Source organism: Cibotium barometz, chromosome 2 (assembly GCF_041138505.1).
Source record: "Cibotium barometz isolate CiBa-2024 chromosome 2, ASM4113850v1, whole genome shotgun sequence".
Taxonomy (NCBI): domain Eukaryota; kingdom Viridiplantae; phylum Streptophyta; class Polypodiopsida; order Cyatheales; family Cibotiaceae; genus Cibotium; species Cibotium barometz.
This window is the reverse complement of record NC_141047.1, coordinates 57,945,937-57,967,419: the sequence shown is the minus strand read 5'-3', so window position 1 is coordinate 57,967,419 and position 21,483 is coordinate 57,945,937. Positions and strand designations below refer to the sequence as shown.

Genomic DNA, 21,483 nt, shown 5'->3' with positions numbered 1-21,483 from the left:
CAGGATCGCCTTTAGAGAATGGAGTTGTAGAACGCAAAAACAGGACTGTGGTGGAGATGGCGAGGACCATGTTGGAGCATCGTGATCTTCCTCGTCCACTTTGGGGAGAGGCCGTGGCAACGGCTGTCCATACCCTCAACCAGCAGTCTCCAGGCTTTGTTGTTGGAGGATCAGAAGGGATGGTTTACAGGTTACGTAAGGCCTTGTATGGTCTTAAGCAGGCTCCTAGGGCTTGGAATCAGAAGATTGATTCCTTCTTTGTTCGGACTGGTTTTCAGAGATCGGTTGCAGATCCCAACCTGTATCTCTTTCGGGAACGCGGCATGGTTACGATTATCATCCTTTATGTGGATGATCTCATTCTCACCGGCGGTCATGTGGAGCACATTGGCATGACGAAGGCTGCCTTGTCAAAGGAGTTTGAGACGACCGACCTAGGCTTACTCCACTTCTTTTTGGGATTGGAGATCTTGCAGACCTAGAGGGGGTTTTTTGTCTCTCAACAGCTGTATGTTCATGAGTTGCTTGAGGCCTTTGGGATGGAGAACTGCAAGCCTATTACTTCGCCGAGATGGACCCAAACACAAAGTTAACTATTAATGATCGTTGTGAGCCAGTTGATGCCTTGCAGTATCGGAAGTTGGTTGGTTCATTGATCTGGTTGCTGAACACCAGATTGGACTTGAGCTTCTCCGTGGGGCTGTTGAGCTCTTTTATGCAGACACCATTGAAGTCTCATTGGGACGCAGGATTGCGGATCTTGCGGTATCTGCAAAGTACGAAGGATCTAGGACTCTTTTACACAGGAGGGGATGGAGTCAGACTCCAAGGTTGGAGTGACTCAGATTGGGGAGGAGATTCAAACACGAGGAGATCTACTTCAGGTTACAGTTTTACCCTCGGCTCAGGAGCAGTTTCTTGGAGCAGTAAGAGGCAGCCAACTATTGCCCTATCTTCGATAGAGGCAGAGTACCGAGCTGCTTGTGGTGCTGCTTGCGAGGTTGTGTGGCTGCGGAGGCTGCTAGGTGAGATTGGGTTTCCACAGAAGGAGCCCACAGTCATCCAGTGTGATAACCAGAGTTGTATAGCTATTGCTCGGAACCCGGTCTTTCATGCCCAGACCAAGCACATAGAGATACAGTATCACTTTGTACGTGAAGATCTTGGCTGGTGACATCTTGCTACTTTATTGTTCAACGGAGGACAATGTGGCGGACCTCTTCACGAAGTCTCTACCTCAGGCTACGCTCAGGCGGCACTCCAGCTCCCTACGGTTGATTTCACAGCCAGGAGCTGAGAGGGGGTGTTAGAAGTCATCTCTTGTCTTTATCAGACACCATGGCCTGTGTTGTGGGTGTGCCCGCCCTGTATAGGTGTTTTCTCATTTTTCCTCACTCCCCGTATTTTTTCCCCATTTTTCCCTATTTTTCCCATGGTGTGGGAGGCAGTTTTCTGCACCCCGGCTGATCCAGATGGTGGCCGACTGCTGGTTGCTGGCCGACTTCCCTGTGTGGTCCCCGACCTCTCCTGCATACTGGCCGACTATGCGCAGCTAGCCGACTGCTGGAGTGGGCTGCCCGTGGACATGTAGGCCAAGTCGGCTGTTTTTTGCACAGGCCGACTGCATGTATGGGGCCATATAAAATGGCCCCATGGCCCCCACATCATTGTATCCAGTTTTCAGATTCGGGATCTTGTGTATAGAGAAGAGTTACACACCTATCTCTCTCCTTCTCTTGTGCTGTCTATTTTCTGCACTCTACTTGCTCTTGTGGTCTTAGATTTGGTTATCATCTCCGTTGCGTATTTTGACAGATGGAACAGATGCATAGATCTTATTCTGAGACAGAGTGGTTTGGAGACCGGGCCGGGCTTTCAGAGAAAAGGTTTGCCAGGGATGGATGGATGACAGGGGGACTTCGGGAAAAGATTTGGGATGATGACAGTCATCCAAGAGCAGGTTGGAATCCCGTCATCAAGTTTAGCAGAGGGGGATGTCATGTGCATGATAAATGCCATGGACATTTTCAGGGCTAAATCGAGAAGGGGCAGTCAAGAAAAAGAGCATTAGAACTAGGACATGGAGCACAGAGTGCTGTTTGGCAGTGTAGGGATTGGAGCAAAGGCATGAAGAAGGACTGTCGGTTGCGTTGGAGGCTGTCGGGAGCAGAGGAGTGCTGTCGGCTGCATGAGGACCAGACGGCGATGATTATGGACATAAAGAGGGCAGTCGGCTGGCCGACCAGCAGTCGGCTAGCAGCCCAATATTCCCAAGTGACTATAAATAGCATGGATGCTCATCATTGTACTCATTCTCTTCCTTATGGAGTGGATCGAGTTTAGGACAGATTTTGGGTGTGTTACACCTTTTGTATGAAGGCAGCCTAGGGCTGCAGATTTAGGTACCTTTTTGTACCATTAGAAATATACTGAATTTCCAGCATATCTCTCTCTCTCTACTCTCTCTTCATGTCTGCGTTTTGCATCAGCATGATTCCAGGAGTGTTTAGGGCTGAAAGAAAACTCCCAGAGCTTCCGCGTGTTACACTCTGTGAGCCAGATAGGTGGAAGATGGAGATGCAGGACTGTCTTGGGCTGATGTGGGAGTGCTATGGGCTGTCCATGGTTGTCCTGCATGTGCTTTATGCCGGGAATGCTCTCTTGTGCTGAGAAGGGATATCAAATTGAGTATATGCTTTGCTTTTGTTTCCATATTGTACTGGAAGAACGTACTGGAAGAAACAGGTGCTAGCCACTGGAGAATCCTTGGGCACTTGCAAAGTTGTATTTGAAGTAGACTCCTTTTTGGTATTCTAACCATAAGGAGAGGGAGGGGGGGGGGTAGGGCGGTTCAGCCCATCTTCTAGCCCCTAGTGTGGTGTACTGTGCAGAGTTGTTATCTCTCTCTTTTCTGGCAGGCTTATGTGTTTGATCAGTTTTCATGATTGATAAGATTTCCGTGTTACAGCTGCCCTTCCATTACATCCAAGGAATCCAAATCCAAATTCCAAGTCCAAGTTCCAAGTCCAAATCCAAATCCGAGTCCAAATTCAAATCCAAATCCAAATCTAGATCCAGGTCCAGGTCTAGGTCTAGGTCTAGGTCCAGGTAATCTCATGAGTAATCTCCACAACTACTACAGCCTTGTCGATGAAGGAAACCATGGAAAAGCTCTTTTTGGCAAGAAAACTGATATAAAACTTGTTTTAATGTTTTTTGGGTGATAAAAACCTCCAAAAGCAGTTTTTAGGGTTTTTGAATATTTTTTTTTGGCCATATAGCTCTGCACATGCCCATACAATTCTGTACGGATGCACAAATCCGTACAGTCGTACGGATAGATGATGTCATGGCACTATAGCCGATGAAGGCACTATGAATCAGCAGGCATGTAGACATCATCCCCTACTTGCTGGCTTCCTATTTGGTGTCCTATTTTAGCCTCTAGGGCTGACCATGTTAGTCTGAGGGGCTGGTCACCCCTCACATATATTTCCCCATATTTTTTTCCATTTTATGGAGTCCTGGGTATTTTCCCAGTCGTGTAGGTATTTTAGCTCCAGTTGGCTGCCTTCATGTAGAGGTATATATAGCCGGCATGCCTCCCTCACATTTCACTGCTTGCATTGCTTGTCTAGCTGCAGTCCCTCACTTACAAGGTTCTCCCCTCTTGCTCGGGACATGTATTCCTTTTGGTGATGATATTGAGAGCAGGTTCTCACCTGTGTTTCCTCTCCATCTCTCTCTCTCTCACTCTCTCCTGTGTTTCCACTTTCCCTTCTTCCGCTGCACATTCTATCCTGGTATCAGAGCGCCGGTGATTGTCAGCGTTGGATGCTCCCTCCTCTACCACTTCAGATCTGCGTTTTTCTACCCATGGACAGATCTGCGTTTTTTCACTAGTTGAAGCTTGCATTTCAGATTTTCAAGGGCTGGATCATCACCACTTCAGTGGGCTGCAGTTTCCTCCTCATCAGGGCGTCAATTGGCAGCTTCTAGCAGCCTGACAGGGGCGTTTTTCTGGACAGCTTACCTGCCCTTCTTGGTGGCACCTTCCAGGGGTTCTCAGGCATTTTTTTTCAGGTCTGGACAGCAACATAGATGTCCCAAACAGGTTGCGTTTTTGGCCTGTTTGGGCTTGCTTTCCCAGCCCTGATCTTGGAGCTCTTTGGGCTCCCTTTTTGCCTGTCCCTTCTGGTTATCTTGTGCCATCCCTCCCCCCCTCCACCCCCCCCCCCCGATTGTTCTATGTAGCAATTCTTGATCTGAGGCTTCAGCGTTTCCATATTCGGCCTGTTCTATTGTCCCTTATACCTGTGCGTTTTAAGATTTGCAGCCATGGTTGCTGCGTTTTTCTGAACCGATCTTGCTGGTAGCTCTACCTTCACTTGGGCTTCTTCTGTTGGACCCGAAGGTATCTTCTCTTCAGCGTTTTTCCTCATAGGAGGTGTGGACACTGGTTGACCTGAATTTTCAGGTTTGTAGCCCTTGTTTGGCTGCGTTTTCTTCTCCAGTGGACATAGATCACTTGCAGAGGGGGTTTTGTTTGGATTGTGGCTTTGGAGGCAGTTTGGTACTTGAGGAGGATTCTGAATTTCAGATTTCAGTCAGCGTTTTGCTGATTTTGGAGCATCTATACCTGTGTTTTGTTCCTGGCCTACACGGTTTCCCGGTTTCTACATGTTCCTTGCCTTTTGTTGGCGGTGGACCAGCTACTTCACTTGAGGATCAGTTTCAGGAGCTGTTTTGTATCTGTGGAGACTTTCTTCTGTGACAGGAGTTTCCAGTTCTTTTCAGAGATCCTGAGCAGAGTTTATTGTGTCCGAGCTTGTGTTCTTTGCAGTATTTGTAGAACAAGGAGGATGTTTTGCCCTTTGCGGTGTGATCCTTTCACATGGATCCTTTATTTGTTGCTGATTCTTGGGATCTGGTTCTTCTTCTGGAACAGTCTTCTGTTATCTGTGATACTTTTGAGGACTTTGTTACCACTGCAGTTTATATTCCTGCTTCCTTCCTCATTGTGAGGAGTCTATCTCCGCATCTCTTTGTGATGCTTCTGAGAATGCCCCTCCCCCTGCTAGTTCTGCAGGCTTGTTGTTTTGGAGGATGGTTTTTTGGACCCAGTGGGATGCTTTGGATCTATGGTTGCTAAGTGTGCCTGGGGCACAGTGGTACTTCCAGAGTTTTTTTGGATTTGGATCAGAATCAGGTTGGGCTTATATCAGTCCGACGATATCTTTTTTCAGAGGGGGATGTGGAGTCCTTTCATCTTGCGATGCCCACCTCAGTGGTGTGTACTTATGTACAGCGTTGGGCAACTCATGCTATGGAGTTTGAGCAGATGGACCCCATCTTTTCTACAAAGTCTTTCAGTTTTGATCGAGGACGGCGTCTCTGGCTTCTTGGAGTTTGCTCGGCATCCGGTGGTGAGAGGGGGTGTTAGACATCATCCCCTACTTGCTGGCTTCCTATTTGGTGTCCTATTTTAGCCTCTAGGGTTGACCATGCTAGTCTGAGGGGCTGGTCATCCCTCACATATATTTTCCCATTTTATGGAGTCCTGGGTATTTTCCCAGTCGTGTAGGTATTTTAGCTCCAGTCGGCTGCCTTCATGTAAAGGTATATATAGACGGCATGCCTCCCTCATATTTCACTGCTTGCATTGCTTGTCTAGCTGCAGTTCCTCACTTACGAGGTTCTCCCCTCTTGCTCGGGACATGTATTCCTTTTGGTGATGATATTGAGAGCAGGTTCTCACCTGTGTTTCCTCTCCATCTCTCTCTCTCGCTCTCTCTCCTGTGTTTCCACTTTCCCTTCCTCCGCTGCACATTCTATCAGAAAAAACTCCATGGTTTGGTTCATTATCAAGAAGATGATTTCCAAGCTTCAACGGAGATGTCAACACCTTAAAGATGAAGAGATTGTTCTCCAACTTGATGCTCAAGAGAGGCTCATGCTTCTTTTATACTTGAAGAGGGCCCTGCTTTTTGCCAAAAGCTTATCCATGCTTTGCTTTTTTCTTTTTACTCTTTGCTTTTTCCTTTTTACTCTTTGCTTTTCCCTTTTTGCTTTTCAATAATAAAGTCAAAGTTATTTAGCTTTTGCTTTTCTAACTTCAGGACCTTGCTTTTTGGCCTTGGAGCTACTTTTTGGAAAAGCGACTTTTAGCTTTTTGGTCCGGCTCAATCTCCTCTTGCCACTGGTGCCCCTGGCTCGTGGTCAACCTAGTTTGACTTTCTGTTTTTTCTTGCTTTTTGACCAAAACTGGTGCTTTTTCTTAATCAAACCTTATGGCCCTTCTCCCCATGTCTTCTTCCACCTGTCTGGTGTCTGGGCATGGGTTTCATCATGTGAAATAGAGCTAGGAGGGCCAAAGAGTTACATTTCCTCCCTCTTATATCGCAGTTGTCCTCAACTGTGGACCGCAAGTGTTTCAAGCATATCCATATGTTCCATGTGTATCCATGTGTTCCAAGTACATTATGTACCTCCAAATGTTTCAAGGTACTAGCCCCATCTGGTGAGCTTGTGCACCTGGTCTTTTCCCATATCTGTGGTGTCATCTGCTCATTTGGCAACATTTGAATGCCTTTTCTTTGACCAATAGCTTTATTCTTTATGGTACTTTTGCATGGCCTGTCACATGTGTTAGATGTAATAAATGCATACTTATCTTTTGCAAAAACTAGACAAAAGCTAGTCGACAAACAAGTATGCATCATTTGTGTCTACTGGGTACTCCAGGTAATGGCTAGGTAGTCTAGAGCCCAGTGGACTATCACATGCTATAAATCCAAGCATTATTCACGTATCAAAAAGAGCACACAAAGTCAAAGAAATTCAGTATGCAGTGCACAAGTAATGATCCTGCTGTTCATGGATTGTCCTATTTGGTTTCATCAAAAATCATGCTGAGCTATCTGGCTCTCGAGGGACACTGCTCAGACTATCGCTCAAGGCCATTTGGTCTAGGACTGCTCGAGAATTCATCAATAGTCATCTGGGCCATCTCGTCGCATTGACTGCTCGACAATTAAATCCAATACAGTCATCCGGGCCTTTTGGTCATAATGACCGCTCGACTGTGAAGTCCAATAGAGTCATCTGGGCCATTTGGTCGCAATGATTGCTCGACTTCGTAGTCTGTGGTGGTCGCAATGACCGCTCGATTGCGAAGTCCAATATAGGCATATGGCCCATCTTGTCGTAATGACCGCCCGATTGCAAAGTCCAATACAGTCATTTGGGCCGTCTGGTCGCAATGATCGTTGAGATTGCGAACTCCAAGATATCTGGCATTGTTGCCGTCAATGGGTGGCATGGTTGCCTCCCATATACAAATCTCATCTTGGCATCGTTGCCATCAGTGGGTCATCTGGCATCGTTGCCTCCCATATACAAATCTTGTTCCTTGGGCTATCCGGCATTGTTGCCACCCAAATTAGAGCATGTCCAGTAACCATTAGATATGTAGAATAATGGTCAATTCCAGTCCTATATATATATATATATATATAATGCGTTTCATTCCCGTGCGTAAGAAGATCAAAGTTGATCACATGGTGAAGTTGTTCATGGCGAACATCTTCAAGTATCATGGCATGCCTTCGTCTATCATTAGTGACCATGATCCACGGATGACGAGTTTATTTTGGAGAGGGTTGTTTGACAACATGGGTATAACTCTCAAGTTTTCATCATCGTTTCATCCACAGATAGATGGGCAGTCGGAAGAGGCTAATTCCAGTGTTAGATCTTCTCAAGTGTTATGTGTCAGAGCACAAGTAACAATGGGAAAAGTATCTTCCTTTGGTGGAGTTCGCTTATAACAACACCGTCCATACCTCGACGGGCAAGGCGCCTTTTGAGATTGTGGAAGGAGGGAAGAAGGTACCACCCATTTTGAACACAAAGGATAAGATCTTTGAGGCTAACCAGTATGTGGAGAACATGGATGAAGCTTATAGGAGAGTTAAGTTGGCACTCCAAAAGACCCAGCAAAAGCAAAAGAAGGCAGCACACTGTCACAGACGTGCATTAGAGTTTGCATTGGGTGATTGGGTTCTTTTGCAATTTGAGAAAGCTAGGCTCAAGATCACTGGAGGATTCACAATGCATTTCATGTGAGTCTACTTAGACCTTTCCGTGGAGATGTGCCTGAGGATGCATTAGATGACGCTCAACCGGAAGTTGAGGAACTTGATGAGGTTCTTATTCCAGAATAGATACTGGCACATAAGGAAAGAAAGGTACCAGGTAAAGTTTCCCGTCGTTATCTTGTGAAGTTCAAGAACTATTCACCGATGGATGCAAAGTGGATGGAGGAGGGTGACTTAGCAAATTCACCTCAGGTATTGCAACTTTATCTCGATGCCTTTGAGTTGGAGCCGACTCTTGCTACGGTTCATTCAGGTTCAGCAAAGCATGGGTCTGGAGCATTGCCTGATGCTCAAGAAGGGGGTAGCACCTCCGCTCCCTTGATACAGACAGGCTCAAATGACATCTAGAGGTCGCTTGGTGCAGCTTTTGTCTCACCCGAAGGTACTGAGAGCTGACAGTACATCTGCTTATGGGACTTCTATGATATATGTATACTAGTCACATTGGATGTTGTGGTTGTGTATGGTTCACAGTGGTATACAACTTGGACTATTACTACACCATTGGTTTGCAATGAATGTTGTTACATATGCATGGCTTAGAGAGATTGGGACGCTGATCTTGCCATATTGTACATTTCACTTTTAGTTGGATCACATGGCTGATATCTTACTATAGTGGGCAGCCTTTGTTATCACTGTGGTTCCGCTTTGGATGTCTTGCTATATCACCAGATTGCAATCGAGGACGCTTGCCATTTTTCAAGAAGGGAGTATGTCATGACCCTGTGAAATTGGTACAACATAAGTGTGGGCATGGTGGTCGGTGAGCAAGATAAAAATTTTAAGATTCATACTTGGGTGACCGGACAAAAAGGTAACATGTGTAGACAACCCCAAGTGTGAAGGGGGACCAAGGGATTAAAGTTCATAAGGTTTATAACCTTGGGTGGCCCCTAGGTAGATTTTAAAAACCATAAGTGGTCCCTAGGATATTTAGGGGGGGCGGGGGGGGGGGGGGGGGGGGGCTACTCCACTTTTGGAGTACACGCTTCCCTCTCTCTTTCTATGACTTGCTTTTTGGGAAAAGTGAGGCTGGCGGGCAGCGCAAGTTTGAAGAGAAATTTCTGAAAAAAAACGCATACAGGCAGGGTTGCGCCTCTCTTATGCTTGCTTTTGGAGAGACTGTAGGCAAGCAGCGCTGACTGGAGGCCTGGAAAAACAGTCAAGAGGAGCTCCACGCTGCTGGTCACGAACCGCTTCTTGGAAGGAGATACAGCCAGGCTGTGCTGCAGAATACAGAGGTACTGTCGGGCTGTGCTGCAGAGAACAGAGGCTGTTGTGCGACGCTATAGGGCAGAGACACATGCCTATTGCTCTCTCTCTCTCCCTCTTTAGCTCCTGGAAGACTGGTTGGCTGCTGGCTGCAGAGCATACAGGCACCTGCAAGTTCCCTCACTGGACCTTAATGTCAATGTCGTGCTGAAGAGAGAGGAGCTCGTCTTGCGAAAAATTGACGATTCTTGTAACACGCGGAAGCTCTGGGAGTCTTCTTTCAGCCCTAAACACTCCTGGAAACGTGCTGATGCAAAACGCAGATATGGAGAGAGTAGAGAGAGAGAGATGTGCTGGAAATTCAGTATATTAATATGGTACAAAAAGGTACCTAAATCTGCAGCCCTAGGCTGCCTTCATATACAAAAGGTGGTAAACACCCAAAATCTAGTCCTGCTCTAGGACCCTAAGGACCCAATCCCTAGAGGATTGAATGACTAACACAATGTGCCTTTGGTGCTATTTATAGGCTCTTGACTCAAAGCTAGGCTGGCCGACTGCTGTCAAACCAGCCGACTGGCCCTAGACCTCCATAAACCTTGGTCGGGCTGCGCCTCTCCAGGACTGGAAACGCATAATGCAGCCGACGCTTTCTAGTACAGCCGACGCCCTATTCCTTGCAGCTGACTGAATCCCCTAAGTCCTCCAGGTCCTGCTCCAAGTCCATCTTACTGTCTCATCTGCACCTTGTGCTCCAAATCCTAGCCTTATCTGGTTCATACTCTTTATCTGGCTGCCTCTTTGGACCAGCACCTGAGAATGTCCATGGCATCTTTCATGCACATGACATCTCCCTCTGCTAAACTTGATGACAGGATTCCAACCTGTTCTTGGATGACTGTCATCATCCCAATCTTTTCCTGAAGTCCCTCTGTCATCCATCCATCCCTGGCAACCCTTTTCTCTGAAAGCCCAGCCCGGTCTCCAAAACCACTCTGTCTCACAATAAGATCTATGCATCTGTTCCATCTAGTCCACAATCCATTCCTGCCCTGACTCTGAACACTGTCTTGGTCTTCATTCCTGAGAAATGAGTCTGGCACTCTCACATCACCCCCTAGAGGATAAACCTCCCTTGGGACCGTTGCCCGAGAACCTATCTAGCTCGCAGGACTGCCATCCCCTCTGGCTCTGTGGAACACCACCAACAAACCTCCTGGGAGCTCTTCTCGATTCTGTGTTCCTTGCCTTGGGCTTCGTATCCGTGTACTTTCCTGTACCTTGGACCTGTACACCATCATATGGGACTGATTCAGTGTTTAGCTTTGCTGAGCCTGATGCTCTGATACCAATGTAACACGCGGAAGCTCTGAGAGTCTTCTTTCAGCCCTAAACACTCCTAGAAACATGCTGATGCAAAACGCAAATATATATATATATATATATATATATATATATATAGAGAGAGAGAGAGAGAGAGAGAGAGAGAGAGAGAGATGTGCTAGAAATTCAGTATATTAATATGGTACAAAAAGGTACCTAAATCTACAGCCCTAGGCTGCCTTCATACAAAAGGTGGTAAACACCCAAAATCTTGTCCTACTCTAGGACCCTACGGACCCAATCCCTAGAGGATTGAATGACTAACACAATGTGCCTTTGGTGCTATTTATAGGCTCTTGACTCAAAGCTGGGCTGGCCGACTGCTGCTGTCGGACCAACCGACTGGCCCTGGACCTCCATAAACCTTGGTCGGGCTGCTGCGCCTCTCCAGGACTAAAAATGCATAATGCAGCCGAGGCTTTCTGGTACAGCCGACGCCCTGTTCCTTGCAGCCGACTGAATCCCCTAAATCCTTTAGGTCCTGCTCCAAGTCCATCCTCCTGTCTCATCTGCACCTTGTGCTCCAAATCCTAGCCTTATTTGGTTCATACTCTTTATCTGGCTGCCTCTTCTGGACCAGCACCTGAGAATGTCCATGGCATCTTTCATGCACATGACAATTCTCCCAGCCTGTGGGGGTGACGAAAGACTGGTTATGGCAGAAGCCATAGAGCCAATCGACAATGGGCAGCCGACTCGAATCCAAATGAAAGAATGTTGCTGAAGGAAAGAGGCGGCGGGGGAGGAAGAGGCAGGTAAGAGCAAGGAAGAGGAAGCGGCAAGGGGCGGGAGCAAGGCCGGTGAGGAGGCGGGGACGGAGGCAAGGGACAAGGCGGGTGCACCAGCGGTGGGAGCAGATGGCAGGTGCAGCACGCAGATGGTGGGGGGCAGAGGCGGGAGCAGATGGGGTAGAAGCAGGAGTAGAAGAGGCAGAGGCAGGAGCAGAAGGGGGAGAAGCGGGAGCAACAGATGGGACAGAGGCAGGAGCAGATGGTGGGGGTGGGAGCAGAAGGGGCAGGCGGGAGCAGATGGGACAGAGGCGGGGCAAAAATGAAGGCGGCAGGGTGGTTCAGCAGCGCGAGCTCCTCGGATGCAATATTAATGAAGACGAATCAGGACAACAGCACTTCGGGAGCTGCGTTTTCATCTAGAAGCTCTAGCAATGAAAAATGAATTGAGTTTTACTCGATTTCATAATGAATTTCTAGAGTCCATTAAGGATAGATGTGCGCACGATGCCCTCTGATTTGGAAAGCAATTAAAACGATGGACCCGGTAGAAGAAGTGTTGAAGATGGATACCAATCCTACTGAAGTTGCATCGAAGATGGATACCAATCCTACTGAAGTTGCATTGAAAAGAAATACAAATAGAATCCAAAGAGGAAATGAAACTGCATCGAGGATGAGTGCAAATGAGGAAGCACCACGAGAAGGTGTTGAGAAGGACTCAACAGGAAGAGATATACCATTCAAGATGAGTTTTGCTCAAAAAAGGAAGAGTATGCATAATTGGGGATCATGATCTCAAGCACCAACTTTTTGAGTGTCATGATAATCCTAGCGCTGGACACCCAGAATTCAGCAGACTTATGCTCTTCGGAAGAGGTAATTTTTCTGGCCAAGTATGAACAAGCCAAGAATATATTTTTAAGTGCTAGAAATATCAAGTGACAAAGGCAGAATGTCTTAAGTTAGGGCGTCTCCTAGATCCTTTGGAGATCCCAAGTGACAAATGAAAGAACATTTCCATGGATTTTATTAGAAGACTACCCGACATAGAGAGGACAAGAACGTGTGGGTAGTAGTTGATCGATTGATGAAAACAGCTCATTTTTTACCCAAGACATAGAGAGGACAAGTGTGTGGGTAGTAGTTGATTGATTGACGAAAGACTTGAAGACACCCATCTATTTGTGGAGTGTCTATTTAGACATTATGAGCTAATAGGTGGCCAATATTAAGAAGGGAGTCTTAGAGAATGCTCAAAGGCATCAATTAAAAACTTAATTATGAAAGGCCCAAAGAAATGGCAAGTGCTGGGCAAGGGGGTGTATGGCCTAGCATGTGAAGGATGCCACAATCCAAGGAAATACCAATTGGGTCTTCAGAAGAGAGTCATGCAACCTAGAAGGGGCCATAGTATGGTTGGGTGACTAAGTGCTTGTTAGAAAGCTGAGTTGGAAGTTCATCAGCAAACTTACATGCTGGGGTTATTCTAACCTCGAGCCAATCTGGACCTGTTTCCAAAAGCACGCCTCTATTGGATGATGGAGATGCATCTTTGACCAACGCCTGCATCTTGATGGGGGCACTCATCATGAAGAACAGCTCTCTGAAGGATGGATGACTAATGACCTTGAGGTTGCCAATGCTATATCTTTTTAAATTAAACTTTAAGTAGTAGTAATAATTTTATAACGATAAACTTTCTCATGTAGAAATTTTTACAGGATCTACACAAACATGTAATGGAGCATGTACAGATTGAAAGCTAGGCTTGGACCCTGATGATGACAACTTTAATCCACGGGAGATAATCAGATATGTATGTATGTGTGTGTGTGTGTGTGTGTGTGTGTGTGTGTGTGTGTGTGTGTGAAAAAAAAAAAAAGGTGTATCTGTGTACGTATACGTACGTATGTATATACACATGTTTAGCGACAAAAATACCTCCGGAGAGAGTCACTCCTGAGAAATACTTGTGGCTAATCCTGCGAAGATACTCTTTTTCGTATCGTCTGTACTTCCTCCCAGCCTCTTGAGAGTCGTCTCTGCACACCAATAAAGAATATACAATATGAATGATACGAACAAGGATTTTTTCTTTTATCTTGTTCCTATTAAAATGAAATTACTCTGCAGCTCGAGAAGCCCTTGCATGGGCGGCTCTTGCAGGAAGAGGAGCATTCGCTGTCTCCATGTCCATGCAAGCAAAGTAATATTTAGCGTAAATCCAATTCGTAATGTGGATTCCTGTTATGGCGTTGCCTTTGTCAAATTACGACTGTTTAAGACTAAAACCTTTTTTATAACCAATAAATTAGCATTTCCTTCTTTTCTCTTTTTATGTGAGAGGGAGTATTATTTATTGATTATATATATGCCATTCGTCTAATAACAGATCCGAGAAATGCTCGGTGAGGAGTCCATCATGATCTTGTGCTTGCCCAGTCTGCATCCTGTCAATAGCATCTCTCACCATGTTGAGGTGAAAGAAGGAAGAGTGTGGGGGACGAGGTTCGGGTGAATGGGGGAGAGGTGGCTGCTCGGGGACATGGTAGAGAGAGGTGGCATAGGTGTGCCAGGTGCTGGGTGAAGTAATTGGAGTTGGAAGGCGATGATCCTGGAAGATCCTCCAGGCCTCCTTACAGTCCCTTCCAAGAAATAGCTGGTATAGCTCTTGGTCAAGCTTGGCTAGGTAGGCTCTCTTCTTTCTCCATGTGAGACGTCGAAAGATCACTCGCGCCTGCTAGTGAGTGGTGGATCCTAGTGCCATCTACCGATGTAGACGGGCTCAGATATCACGACATTCCTTGTCGTACGAGCTATTCTGTGGGACAGTCCCTCCTGGTGATATAGGGGTGGCTCTGGAGTGTGGGAAGGCGGCTGTAGCAAAATGGACATATGGAGGGTGGGAAGGCGGCTGCACAACAGCAGCAACGGACATATGGAGGGTGGCTGAGAGGTGTGTAGTAAGCTCATCAAGTGGGATGTGGGGGTCGAGGTCGGATAGGATGCGCTAGATATGATCAGAATAGATGGAAGAGGTCTCTCTGGTGAAGTGGTATCTCGGATGGTGATGGGGCAAAACAGCTGGTTGCATGGTGTATCGGCATGTGAGGGAGAAGGCCAGGTATGCATGGTCGGTTGCAACACCGATGGGGCGAGGAGAGATGGTAAACTGCGGAACGAGTGGGATCATAGGGAGGGATCCCATTAGATAGTCCACTGTACTAGCTCCATGTCTGAAGGGGTAGGAGGTGAAGGAGTTGGATCTAGGCCATCTAGCCAGGCCATTATAAATGGCTAGCCTATGAGCCCCGCCGAGGGCTAAGAGATACTCTCCATATTCTGTGCGGGTTGCTGTATCCTGTGATGTCCGCTCCTCCAGATCCGTACCCACCGTGTCAATCTCCTGGTACATGGGATCATATGTCTCAAAGAAGGGTACGGGACCAGCACAGAGAGCTCTCACTGACTTCTTTCATACCAGCACTCCGAGGGCCGATCCACCCATCATACCCGGACCACAGGCTAGTGTAGGAGCTCGGCCGAGAGGTGTGACACTCGACAGAGCCACTGAGTTATGTAGAGCTCGACGCCCCAGACCCCATGGCCCTCGCCCATGGCCACGCCACCACAGGAAGATCCGGGCCATCATCTCCCATCATCGCAGGACCTTCTCGCGCTAGCTCAGTTTTACCACCTTGAGCACCATGTCATAGCGGCCCATGAGGGATGTATTAGGGTGATATAAGAGCTCTCTCCTCATGTACCTAGATCAGATTTTAAAGTTCTAGATTTTTTGTTATCTTTCTTTATTACTAACCAGGATGATGTACCTCATGGATATGATGTAACCTTTTGGTCTCATAGGTCATTTTGGCCTTTTGAAGACGTTAATACAACTTTCTTTTTTCTTCTTCTTCTTCTTCTTCTTCTTCTTCTTCTTCTTCTCTCTCTCTCTCTCTCTCTCTCTCTCTCTCTGTGCGTGTGCAGGCAAAACAATACCATTTGTTGTCTCTCAAAACCCTATCACTACCCATTTTTAAAGAGATACTAAAGGGTGAAGAAAATTTAATTCTATAATTTATGCGATAGCTCCAATGTATATGTTGGTTACACAAACTTATTGCTCTCTAGCCACCCATCAAAGTAATCAAAAATCAATAACCAGGTATAATATTTAAAATTTATAAAGAAAATTACCATGGGAAAAATGCCATTCTTATATCAAAAGAAAAGAAAGTGTCAAAAAAGAGACATCGAGAAAACCTTTTGGGGAGAGAGAGAGCGAGAGAGAGAGAGAGAGAGAGAGAGAGATAATGATGATGATGTTGATGATGATACTGACATCCATGGGATGCCATATATGAGCTATGAGACCAATACATCATAGTACATCAATTAAGGATTAGGAGTCCATCAAGAAGCCATAAGGTTTGTAAAAGAAAGAGAGTGTGTGTGTGTGTGTGTGTGTGTGAGTGAGAGAGAGAGAGAGAGAGGACTTCTCAGCGAGCCCTTCAAAGCAAGTGTGTTTTTTGAGGGAGCTTTTACAAGCAACTCTTCTCTCTTAAAAATGTAGACATTCTCTCTCTAGTCCCTCCACCACTACCTCCAGCCCACCACTACCTCCTACAACCTCCACTACCACCACTACCTCCAGCCCACCACTACCTCCTACAACCTCCACTACCACCACCTCTCAGCCCATCCCACTTTCTCCCCTCTAGCCCAACTTAGCTCCTCCCTTCTCTCTCTCTCTCTCTCTCTCTCTCTCTCCCCCAATCTCCCACCCTCTTCCCTCTCTATTCCTCTCCCACCCTCTTCCCCCTCTCACTCGTTCTCCGTTATCCAACCTTCCTCTCACTCTCTGTCCTTCCGTCTCTGCTTCCCTCCATTTCTCTCCCAACCTCTTACCTCTCTCTCTCTCTCTCTCTCTCTCTCTCTCAATCTCCCGCCCTCTTCCCTCTCTATCCCTCTCCCACCCTCTTCCCCCTCACTCGTTCTCCCTTATCTAGCCTTCCTCTCTCTTTGTCCTTCCGTCTCTCCTTCCCCCTATTTCTCTCCCAACCTCTTGCCTCTCTCTCTCTCTCTCTCTCTCTCTCTCTCTCTCTACTTCTCCCTCCCTATGCATAATCTCTCCTCTCCTCTTCCCTCTGTGTCTCCCTCTCCTTATGCATAATCTCTCCTATCCTCTTCCCTATGTCACTCCCTCTCCCTATGTATAATCTATGTCTTTCTCTCTCCCTCTCCCTATGCATAATCTCTCTCTCTCTCTCTCTCTCTCTCTCTCTCTCTCTATGCATAATCTATCCTCTCCTCTTCCCTATGTCTCTCCCTCTCCCTCCCTATGCATAATCTCTCATCTCCTCTTCCCTATGTCTCTCCCTCTCCCTATGCATATTCTCTCCTTCCCTTTCTCTCTCTCTCTCTCTCCCTCTCTCCCTCTCCCTCCTATGCATAATCTCTCCTCTCCTCTTCCCTCTGTCTCTCCCTCTCCCTATGCATATTCTCTCTCTCTCTCTCTCTCTCTCTCTCTCTCTCTCTCTCTCTCTCTCTCTCTCTCCCTATGCATAATCTCTCCTTCCCTCTCTCGCTCTCTCCGTCTCCCTCTCTATGCATAATCTCTCCTTTCTCCCTCTCCCACGATCTTCCCCCTCTCACTCTTTCTCCCTTTATCTCTCTCCCACCATTTCTCTCAATCTCTCTCCTTCCCTCAATCTCTCCCTCTCCCAACCTCGTTCCTTTCTCTCTCTCTCTCTCTCTCTCTCTCTCTCTCTCTCTCTCTCTCTCTCTCTCTCTCTCTCTCTCTCTCTCCCCTACACCTATGCTCTTTTACAGGCTACTCTATTCTTCAACTCATCTCAAAGGGACTCCTCCTTCTCTTTAGCAATGTGATCATAACTCTACCAAGTGCCGATAGCGCTTCCGATCTTCATATTCTAGACATATAGATCTCTGGAATCGATAGGCTCATTCGCTAGCATCTTGCTCTAAAGTTTACGGGCCTCTATCGTGGTTGTCATATGTTCTTTCATATCTCCCCTTGACTTCAAGCACAAATATTTACAAACCCTATTAAGGGTATCCTTGAGAGTATAGTTTGGGCCATTAGAAGAAGACATTATGAGATCGACAAAGATTAGTGGATGATGGTGAGGGTTGTTAAGGTAGAGAATGATGGTGAGGGAGAGTGAAGGGAAGAAGGACAAATAGAGAGGGAGAGAAAAACAATAAAAGGGAGAGAGAGGCAATGAGATTTGGAAGTGAGGATTAGAGTAAGAGCCAGGGATCACATTTATAGATACATCATGTAGGGTGCCAGGAGAGGGGGGGTGTTTTTATCAGCGCGCTTAACTCTCCACCCCACTGGGTGCAGCAAGGTTAGCACAATAATAGGGAAACTTTAAAAAACCCTTTGCATGTTGTTGTCCCACAAGAGGGTTTTGAATTCGAGTTGTGAAGAATTTGTCAAGACACCTCATATCCGTCTCCTCATTGGGTTTTTTAAAAGGCTAAAACCCTCTCTTCATTGGCTTACCCTATAAAAATCTATTGTTACCTAGCAGCATTTTTTGACTCCAAAAAACTTGTAACCCTAGTAATACCAGCTACTAGGACACCTCTTTTACAGGGGTCCAAATTCCCTTCTCTCCCCATAGTTACCCACCAGCAGCATCTTCTCAACCCCTACAAAAAATTTGTAAACCTAATAATACTAGGTGGGACACCTCTACTACAGGGATCAAGATGCCCTGCTCTCCCCATAGTTACCCAGTAGCATCTTTTGAGTCCCTACAAAAAAACGTGTAACCTTAATAATACCAAGTGGGACACCTCTACTATAGGGGTCTAGATGCCCTGCTCTCCCCATAGCTACCTAGTAGCATCTTCTGAGTCCCTACAAAAAACTTGTAACCCTGATAATACTAGGTTCAACACCTCTGCTACACGAGGTCTAGATGCCCTGCTCTCCCCATAGCCCCTCGGTGGGATGGCACTCTTATTTAACTTGCTGATTTGGATAGCATTTAAAGTTCTCAAGGAAACTGCAATTAACAAGGCATGATTGGTTGCCTTCAATCTATCTAAGAATTACGATTGAAGTTAAAAAGCATAAGAATCCATGTAGTGTCATTATTGATGCTAGCATCTTCATAGTATTTTTGTGTGTTTTGAACAAGCCTGAAGTTTACTCTTTGATACTTGAGATACTTGATCCGTCACATGCATTTTTACCCTAGCAACTGAAAATATTGCCTCTACCCTAGCTAAACTAAAGCTTTAACTAAGAATTGTGATTAAGGTTAAAAAGCAGACGAATCCATGTAGTGTCATATTGGTGGTAGCATCTTCATATTATTTTGTGTGTTTTGATAAGCGTGAAGTTTGCTCTTTGATACTTGAGATACTTCATCCCTCGCATGCATTTTAACGCCCCAATAAGTGGAGGAGCTACTAGCAATTAAAAATCTTTGCCTTGGCTAAACTAAAGCTTTAATTAAGAATTGTGGTTGAGGTTAAAAAGCAGAAGAATTCATGCACTGTCATTGTTGATGCTAGCATCTTCATAGTATTTTGTGTGTTTTGACAAGCTTGAAGTTTGCCCTTTGATACTTGAGATACGTGATCCCCCACATGCATTTTTACCCCCCAATAATTGGAGGAGCTACTAGCTACCTTTGCCCTTTATTCTTTAGGCTTGTCATCCACAGCTTGCAAACCAAAGAAATGGAATGCTACAATCTTACTTCAAACCTCAATGCATACAGATTGATTTTGAATCAGGTCTTTAACCATCCACGAGACCCCCTCCTAAGTTGTTTCTAAATAAAAAATGTATCGTAGTAGTTCCCTTATATAAAGGGAACTCTGATTATACCAAATACCCTGCTTTTTTTTAAAGAGAGATTATGCGAGAGTTTGAACCTTGGACCTGCATACCAAAAAGCCACTGGGTTACCACAGTAAGGCTAAAGCCTTGCTGACCTTTGTTTAGGCAATGCAAAATATTCAAATTTGCAACCAGCCAAAACTTAGAGCTACTAAAGAAGACTTGAGCCTAAACAGCCTTCCTTATGGAGGAATCCTCATAGTAGCCAATGCGTGCAAAGAAGCACACGACATGTCATAAAACTAGGATTTGCAGAGAAAAACACTGTAGAAGGACACAAAAAAGCCACAGAGGAGGGGAATAAATAATACACCTAAGACCGAATGCATTTTTCCTTTATAAATAACTCCAAATTTTGACTTACATTATTTGGTATGCAAAGCCTAGCTCAAATTGCAAGTGTCATGCTTTGATATAACAAGGGCTTCCAAATTAAGCCTTAGTTCAATCCAATAGTCCTAGTTATGTAGAACAAATACCATGCCCATCTTTGTTGTCAGCAACATAGTGCTACAACAATTTGATAATGGGACTTAATAACACCAAGGAAACCCTATTTAAGCCTTTGGATGCAAAGGAGAGCCTGAGATCTCCCCCTCCACCCTCTACGCGATGGCGTGCATTCAAGAACAGGTCCCTTTTATCAAACGGCAACCCTCAGAATACCTTCATCCCTGGGCTTATCGACTATGTAATCTACTATGTAATCTCTAGCAATAGTCTCATTGGAGGAGACGATCTCAAAAGTGGGCAAACAAAAATAAAGTTTGTACTTGTTGACTTCTTAGTTGGTGCGGGAAGTAAGCCAACCTCCATCATGAGCTACAAACACTTTGGCAACAACGACGGCATGAACTTGTCAGCCCCACAAACATAACTGATGACAGGCAAACGATGAACCGTCCCCTTGAACGTGGGCATGCATAGAGAAGGAAAAAGAGAAGAATGAAGAAAAAGAGAGAGATGGCAAGAGGAGGATGGGCTGGAAATAGAGGAGGAAGCCCAAGGTGTTGTGAGACGCCCAGTACGCAGCGGCATGCATTAGCAAAATGAGCAAATTTCTACCTGACTAGTACGTAGCAGCATGCATTAGGCACAAAATAGTGTGAACACACCGGTTTGATGTCTCACATGTCGGAATCTTCTTCAAGATCTTATATACTTTGCTGGAGTAAGTGAAGGTTGTGCCTAGGAGGAGGAAGCAAAGAATAGGAGAAGCCACGGTTGCCCTTAGGAGGAGTAAAAGAAAGAGGGATGATGAGGCGAAGGTTGTACCTAGGAGGAGGAAGCGAAGGAAGAGGAGAAGCCATGGTCCCGACATCTCCCTTAGCAAGCTACCATAAACAATTCTCTTATGTTCCCTAGGGCCCTCGACGGAGTCACTCATAAATATGTAAGTGTAGCACATGGGTTCAATAGAAGGGATTTTCAAAATCCCATTTTTACACATTTTTTTTACATACGGAAGAGCACCTTTTAAAGGGGGTATTCGCAGGTTCAATAGAAGTTTGTTTTACTCATGAAAAACTCACAAATAAGGGATTTTTAAAGTAGGCCTTGAACGCTTGTGATACAGAGGGTTTACATATAGTGAAATCCCTAAGCTAGAGCCATTCTCTCAAGATTGCATGGTAGAATGGACCTTGTGCCATTCTTACAAGCACAATGTAATTTGGAAAAGCTACCATGAAGGGGGTATTCACAGGTTGAATAGAAAAAGGGTGTATTTTATTCATGAAAAACTCACAAATAAGGGATTTTTAAAGTAGGCCTTGAACGCTTGTGATACAGATAGTGAACTCCCCAAGCTAGGGACATTCTCTCAAGATTGTATGGTAGAATGGACCTTGTGCCATTCTTACAAGCACAATGTAATTTGGAATGGCCCTAGGGCCAAGCTACCATGAACGAATCTACATCTTCTTTGCTGGTAGATTGGTCATAGGACCAAGATATCATCAACAAATAAACACCATCTTTGATGGTAGATTGGCCCTAGGGCCAAGCTAGATTCTCTTATGTGGGGTAGCTTCTCTCTCTATACTAGAAGAATCACTCCCTCATAGCTTTTGGAGGAACCAATATCTATACCCTCCCTCACTAAGGG

General features: G+C 45.7%; 1 protein-coding gene across 1 annotated transcript in view; it reads right to left on the bottom strand.

The window, feature by feature from the left end:
• LOC147641264 (uncharacterized) overlaps window positions 1–13,774 on the bottom strand; it is a 44,713-nt gene extending 30,939 nt beyond the window's left edge. Inside the window, exons 1-2 of the mRNA XM_086819819.1 lie at window positions 13,615–13,774; window positions 13,430–13,530 (exon numbers count right to left, since the gene is read on the bottom strand). Of these exons, the coding sequence (XP_086675945.1) occupies window positions 13,430–13,530; window positions 13,615–13,685 (172 nt within the window). The 5' untranslated portion in view covers window positions 13,686–13,774. The remainder of the gene's footprint in view (window positions 1–13,429; window positions 13,531–13,614) is intronic.
• Window positions 13,775–21,483: the final 7,709 nt, after the last annotated feature.